We start from the raw sequence: 7,567 nt of genomic DNA on the forward strand, positions 1-7,567 counted from the left end.
ATGATGATGATGGTTATTATTATTATTAATTATTATTATTATTATTATTATTATGATTATTATTATTTTATTATTATTTGTAACCGGGATCGAACTCAGGATCTTGCACTGCAAGGATGCGTGGTGCAACTGAGGTAAATCCCTGCCCTCCCAGCCCAGTTCTTTGTTTTTTATTTTGAGACAGGGGTCTTGCTACATTACCCAGGCTGAGCTCAAACTTACTGGTTCTAACTTCCCGGAGGGCTGGGATTATAGGCCTGCACCACCATATCTGGCTGATCATATTAGGTTCTTTATGCCTTTTAGGCTGCAAGTAGAGTTGGCAGTGACATTCAAATCTGGAGTTGAAGAGAGAGAGCGGAGCTGGAAATATAATTGGGAGTTGTCAGCCTATTGATGGTATTTAATGCTTTGGGACTAGATGAGATTACTGAGGGAGCACATATGTAATGAAGTGGTCTGGGCAGAATCTGGGACATTTGACTATTCAGATGCAGGAGAGAAGAAGAGTGAATCTCTGTCAAGATGCTCTGAAAGAAGTGAACATGTAGGTCCCCACAGAGGGACAAAGATTCATCATCTATATACACAAGCGGGGAGACAGAACAGGTGGGTACAGATCCTGGCATGAAGTCATGGTGGTGGGAGCTTGTAGCAGTTCCCCTCTGAGGGCTGGCTATCAGCTAAATGAAGCATGGGGAAAGAGGTACTGGAGGTTAGAGAAGAGGACATACAGTCAGTACGTGAGAGCCGAGGAGAGTGAATAAACCAGGGGGATGGAGTCTGATAGTGCAACAGCACTTGGAGAAATAGAAAGGTAGATCCAAATAACAGAACAGGATGATGTATTCAAGAATAGGAAGATTTAGTGTTCTGAAGATATTAGTTCTCCTCAACTCGATGCATAGACTTAAAGCAGTGTCACTTAAAGTTAATTTTTGGGGGGTTTTGGGGTGGAATCTGACAAGGTGAACTGAAATATATAAGGAAGAAGAAAGGCCATGAATCACCAGAGTAGGGCCAACAGGGGATCTTCTTCCCTGCCATCACAACTTCTAGTACGGCTCAAGTGATTAGCAGTGCAGAGCCAGCACAGAGATGGAGGTATAAGGCACTGGAACACAGAGACCACTGAAACTTACTCAGAATCACACATAAACAGAAACACTGTGGAGCGGAGGGCTGGGCTTTTAAAGAGTAGGTGCTGGAAATTTTTCATTTACATATTGGAAAAAAGTGAAATGCAAACCCTTACCTCTCACTGAATATTAAAACAAATTTGAGATGGATTATAAAGAGTTAAACGTTAAAGTCTTCAGAGACTAATACTTTTATGACCACAGGGGATAGGGAAGATTTAGTAAAGAAAACAGAGCATTAGCCATGAATGAAATATCAATAAATTGATTTTATTCTAAGAGAGTAAAGAGATGGGGCACGGACTGGGAGATGTTTGTGCTATAATCAACAAAGGACAAATACCCAGAATATGTCAGTGGAATCAGTAAGAAAAAGACAGTGGAAAAATTGACAATAGACATAGATAGGTACTGTGCACAAAACAAGTAATCAGAATGCCTAATAAGCCTATGAAAATATGTCCAATATCATTGCTCCCTGGGGAAATACATATGAGAACCACAATGAAGTAGGACTGCGTACTCGTTTAAGTGGTTAAAAGCCTCACCTCCAAACTAGATGTGGTGGTGCACACCTGTAATCCCAGCAGGCTGGGAAGCTGAGCCAGGAGGATCATAAGTTGGAGCCCAACATGGGCAACTTATTGGGTGTAAAAATAAAAAAGAACAGGAGATATAGCTCACTGCAAAAGCCCTGGGTTCATCCACAAAAAATAAAGTTAAAGCTTGGCAAAAGGGCTGGCAATTTAGCTTAGTGGTTTTACCACCTGCCTCACAAGCACAAAGTCCCAAGTTCTATCCTCAGCACCAAAAAAAAAAAAAAACAAAAAACAAACCTGGCCTGGGGATTTAGCTCAGTGGAAAGATAGCAGTTGTCTAGCGTGTGTGAAGCCCAGTACCATGAAAGAACAACAAAAACCTAAATGATGAGGCAAAAGATTGAACAGTCACTACACACACACACACACACACACACACACACACACACACACACAATGGACAGTAAAGTGCTTCAAACAAAGCTTAACTTCATTAGTCATCAGGGAAATGCAAATGAAAACCACAATGAGCTACTTTACTGCTTCACACATTCCAGAACGGCTAAAATGAAAAAGATTTGTCGGTACCAAATATTGGTGCTGAGTCTGGTGGCGCACACCTGTAATCTCAGCGCTTGGGAGGCTGAGATAGGAGGATCGCTATGACTTCGAGTCTAGTCTGGGCTATGTAGTGAGTTCAAGGCCAGCCTGATCTACACAGTTGAGACCCTGCCCCGCAAACAAAAACAAAACAACAACCCAAACAAATTCCGAATGTTGATAAAAGTGTAGAACAACTGGAACCTTTATACTGTTTATTTCAGGTAGGAATGTGAAAAAACATTAATAAACATAGTTGCCTATAAATTATATTTAATCATTTATGCAGAAGTTACATTTACTAAATTGTTTTGTAATAAAAAAAGTTTAAAATGTGCATCTTTAAAGCATACAAAGTAGTGCTATGTATTCCTTAGGGATACATGTAGATAGAATAAAAATATAAAAATACACAACCGAGTGATTAATCCTAGGTAAAGGGTTTAGTTTACTTCAGAGAGGAGGATGGAAATCTGCTCATCATAAAAAATAAAGGTCCAGGCCTGGGTATGCAGCTCAGAGACACAACTCTTTATTTCTTCAGCTGTATTAGTGGTACCTGTTTGGAATACAGCAGGATTGCATTCATTGTGGGGAGTTGGTACATGTATAACACATCTTAGTTCTTTTAGATCCCATCACTTTCCCCTCTCTTCTCCTTCCTCTATTTAGAGCACTTGCCTAACATATGTTAGTGCTGGCTGAGTTCAATCCCCAGGATTGGGGGAAAAAAATTATCAGTACAGAAATCTGTAAGTTTAATAGTAAGCTCCTTAAACAAATTTTTTGCATCATTAAAGTTTTTATCACATCTATTTGTTTATATATATTTTTGTTTGTTTTTTCTTTTTGGTACTGGGGATCAAACTCAGGACCTTGTGCTTGTGAGGCAGGCAACAGAACCACTGAGCTAAATCCCCAGGGCTGTTTGTTTTGTTTTTGTATTTTGAGATAGGATCTTGCTGTGTAGTTCAGGTTGGTCTTGAACTCACTATGTAGCCCAGGCTGGCAGCGATCCTTGTGCCTCAGCCTCTCAAGTGCTGGATTTGTAGGGATGCACCACCATGCCTGGACTGTATATCCTAAGTATTTCATAACGAATTGAAAAAGTAATCTTATGCAACCATTCAGTGAGGGAATCTTCCTCTTGGTCATTTCCTCCTTAAACTTATGTTGAGATTAGATCCAAAAAGGGTTTGGGAGGGCCAGGGATTTAGCTCAGTGTTTCCACTGCCTGCCTTGCAAGTGCAAGGGCCCGAGTTCAATCTTGGGTACCAAATAAATAAGTAAGAGTTTGGGCCATGATAATGACACTCTGCCTAATTCCATTTCATGCCATCCCTTAGGCAACCAATCTGGCTCCTGCAGACCCCAATGGCAAAGCGGACCCCTATGTGGTGGTGAGCGCTGGCAAGGAGCGGCAGGACACCAAGGAACGCTACATCCCCAAGCAGCTCAACCCCATCTTTGGAGAGTGAGGCCGGGCCTTAGAGTTGGGGAATCGGGGAGCAACTTGGCTGTCAGTCTGTGGCTCTGGGGCTCTTACAGGTGGCGGGCTTGGTGAGGCGTGAGATGGCGGCCCCACTCCAGACTACCTCTGAGGCCATCCTTCTCCTGGCCAGGGTCCTGGAGCTAAGCATTTCTCTTCCGGCTGAGCCAGAGCTGACTGTAGCTGTATTCGATCACGACCTTGTGGGTTCTGATGACCTCATTGGGGAGACCCACATTGATCTGGAAAACCGATTCTACAGCCACCACAGAGCAAACTGTGGGCTGGCCTCCCAGTATGACATGTGAGTCTGGCAGGGCCCTCGGGAGCTGTTCTACCTCTCTGACCAAACACTTGCAAGCTCACATTCCCCAGTTGTGTCTCTGGATCTTGAAATTTCACAAAGGGGAAGTAGGGTCTGGGGATTTAGCTTAGTGGTTTCACTGCTTGCCTTGAAAGCACAAGGTCTGGAGTTCAATACCCGTAGCCCCCACCCCAAATAGCAACAAAAAGAGGAACTAACTACCCCCTGCTAAGACTTGGCTTGGGTGTTAGGACCCTGTAACTAGTAAGTCATTCAACCTCTTGTGCCTCAGTATCTCATCTGCCAAATACAGATGGTAACAAGATCTCCTTCATAGTATTAGTCATCTTTGATTTTCATCAATTCTATAAACAAGGACAACCTGTCCTCTTGGGGTTCTGAACCTGGATCCCATGTCCTCAAGGGTCCTCATCCCTGCCCCTGTGCCTGTCTGTGACCATAGACGGGCACCAGCTGAGGCCTCTTCTTTTCCTTCCCTTAGGGATGGGTACAATGCCTGGCGTGATGCATTCCGGCCTTCACAGATCCTGGCAGGGCTGTGCCAGCGCTGTGGCCTCCCTGTCCCTGAATACCGAGCTGGGGCTGTCAAGGTGGGCAGCAAAGTCTTTCCGACACCGCCTGAGACTCTGCCTACAGGTACTGGCCCCTCTCTGCTGGACAGGCCAAGGGGAACAAGGTAGAGGTAGCCCGGTGCCGGTTTAGTGCACCCCTAAAGAGAGCTTGCTGAGGCAACAGGCAGAAAATTGTGTTTGGTTGAGTCAGAATGAGGTTCTTGGATGTTGCATAGAAAGGTCTTTAATTGGACCCCCTCAGAGCCATAGCTAATCAAGTTTCCACACCACAGGGCAGCTCCCCAGAGTGTCCACACAACAGCATGTGGCTGCAGAACTGATTCATGCCTCAGGAATGTCCAGAGGTCTATTCTCTGAACAGGGTCTGAGCAAAGGCTACAGCCCCTTCCATGCCCTGGTCCCCTGACTGCCAGCTCTTACCAACCCAAGTTGTTATAGCACTAACCCCTCCCACTTTGTGTGTGGCCCACTTGGCCTCCTAGTCTCCCAGCCCATGGACTTTATCCAGTGCTCTCAGTTTAGATCTTCTGAGGAGGGACAGGAGGTAGAAGGGAGAGTTGGCTATTGTGTGGAACTAAGTCCATGCACCTCCTGTTTCAGGTGTGGGGGGGGCCCAGTTGGCAAATGGGACCTCTGAAGAGGCCCAGGCATTACTTGTGCTGCGGCATTGGCAGGAGATGCCAGGGCTTGGGATCCAGCTGGTACCTGAGCATGTGGAAACTCGGCCCCTCTACCATCCCCGCAACCCAGGGCTGCTGCAGGTAAGGGGGGTGCTCAGGATCCAAGACTTAGGACTGGCAAAATCCAAGGATTTCCGCTTCGTTCTGGTCACTGGCACCCAGCATACCTTTTCTCCAAGACTTCTACTTGGGTCCCATCCTGCCACTTGACTATGGGCTCCTCATGCTGCTTGCCAGCATCCCCAGTCTGGTCTTGGAATCTTGGACCTCCATGCTGGGACTCTTTATTCTATTCCTGAATCTGATCTTGCAGGATCCTACCCCTGGGGCACCAAGTTTCAGACGTAGGATTCCCAATCTGACTTCAACCTTGTTCACTAAGACCTTAGGAACACCAGATCTTACTTTTGATCCCAATATTCCACTTCTGGGTCCTTACTCCTGAATCCTCAATCCAACCTTGACCCTATAACCCTTAGTCCAGACTCCACCTTCATGCCTATCCTACAGGATCTGCATGGATGCCCCTCTCCCAGCTCTTCTCTGTGGCCATGGGGCTATCAGGGGAGGTGGAGACCCTGGCATGACCCTCAACCTAGTCCTCTGCCCCCTAGGGATCCCTTCATATGTGGATTGACATCTTCCCCAAGGATGTGCCTGCCCCACCCCCAGTTGACATCAAGCCTCGACAGCCAATCAGGTGAGATAGAGAGTTCTGGCCCTTTTTCCCAAGGGGCAGGCACATCTTGGTCTGTGCATACCAGTGTCCTCTGAAAATCTGAGCCCCTCTGATGTGGGCGGAGATTGCTTGTAGGAGACATCCCTGCTCAGTACTAGTGGGCTATGACTGTCACATGCTTCTTGCCTTCCTTAATTCGGCCATACTGGTTTATATCAGGAGTCAGACCAAAGCCCTGTGTGACTCAAACAGGCCTGACAGCTAGCAGAGTTGGGCTAGTATTGCTCCTTTGCTAATGGCTGTCACCGAGGCCTAAGTCCTGGTCTGTGAAGTGGCAGGGCTCTGCTGAGTTATGTGCAGTTGAGGTCAGCGTGACCCCAATTAAAGTCCTTTCCCCTGAACTATCGCTTCTCACTGACCTTGTGGGTTGCTGGCTCATTGTGCCTGGTCCCAGTACCGGTTTCTTCTACCCTAGCAAGATAAGCAGTGCCTACTTCCTGACAGCCCTGCCTGGCGCCATCATGCCAGGTGTTCAGTAGTATTTCACTAGATTATCTCAAAGCTGCCTAGCTTCCTGTTCCTTCCCACGATTGTATTCAATAAATACCGGATGTGCTTGGGGGCTTTTGTTTTTGTTGCCCTCAGCAGCACTGACGAGGTCCCAAGACCCAGCCTCTTCACTCTGAGTCTCATTTCTGTCTGATTTTAAAAATTTTATTGAGTTTATTGGTACTTTTTAAGTATACAGTACAGTTACATTCATCATTGGGATCTTGTACCCTTATTTCTGTCTGTTCTGTAATTCACCTTGTGCTGTGGTGGCTCACAGGTCAGGACCCATGGTAGAGTTCCTGCTAATGTCCCTTCCCCACTCCCTACAACTGCTGACCACAGACTTTTGGGACCATAAGCCTTTGTGAACTGGGTGTCCATCACTTGTAAGCTGAGAATCTGAATGTCTTTCAGTCAACCCCTTCCCACCTGAGCTGGTCCAAGTGGAGTTCTGTGGAGGACGTGGCCACTTGAGTCACGGCTGGATCCAGATGCTGCCCCCCCCCATCTGTCACTTTCTGTCTCTGGGTTTGCTTTTCTTGGTGCCATTGTCAGGTAGCCTTTCACAGTCTGGGAGCAGACAGCTTCTAACAGTGCCAGGCTTATTTCCAGCCAGGCCACCTGAGCAGAGAAATGAACACCTTTCTACTTACAGCAGAAGTCTAGTGCCACCTGTCATTAGACCATCTGGGATCAAATACAGCTCCTCAAGCCTGTTGTTGTGGTCAGGGGGTTGTAATACACCTATAGGCCGGTCCCAGGTGATGTCACCAAGCATGCGGCCAATCAGGGCCTGTCTAGCCAGAATCACGTGGCTGGACTGAGGGGGTGGGGTCACTAGCAGAAAACGGTATTACCGACAAAGGAGGAAACTGATATTGAGCAAGAGAAGCAATCCTGTGACAGGCATAGACGGGCCACATGAGGGTAGGATCCAGGATGTTGCAGCCCCTCCTCCTGTCCCTCCCTTCCTGTCTGCTGTCCCCCCCCCC

At 46.8% G+C, this 7,567-nt stretch overlaps 1 protein-coding gene across 1 annotated transcript in view; it reads left to right on the forward strand.

The window, feature by feature from the left end:
• Positions 1-7,567, forward strand: part of LOC104873416 (fer-1-like protein 4) — a 38,858-nt gene that overhangs the window by 29,012 nt on the left and 2,279 nt on the right. The window contains exons 35-39 of the mRNA XM_019209910.2: positions 3,625-3,752; positions 3,901-4,071; positions 4,574-4,728; positions 5,265-5,425; positions 5,959-6,044. Coding sequence (XP_019065455.1) covers positions 3,625-3,752; positions 3,901-4,071; positions 4,574-4,728; positions 5,265-5,425; positions 5,959-6,044 — 701 coding nt within the window. The remainder of the gene's footprint in view (positions 1-3,624; positions 3,753-3,900; positions 4,072-4,573; positions 4,729-5,264; positions 5,426-5,958; positions 6,045-7,567) is intronic.

Source organism: Fukomys damarensis, unplaced genomic scaffold (assembly GCF_012274545.1).
Source record: "Fukomys damarensis isolate Sample0158 unplaced genomic scaffold, DMR_v1.0_HiC HiC_scaffold_22, whole genome shotgun sequence".
NCBI lineage: Eukaryota > Metazoa > Chordata > Mammalia > Rodentia > Bathyergidae > Fukomys > Fukomys damarensis.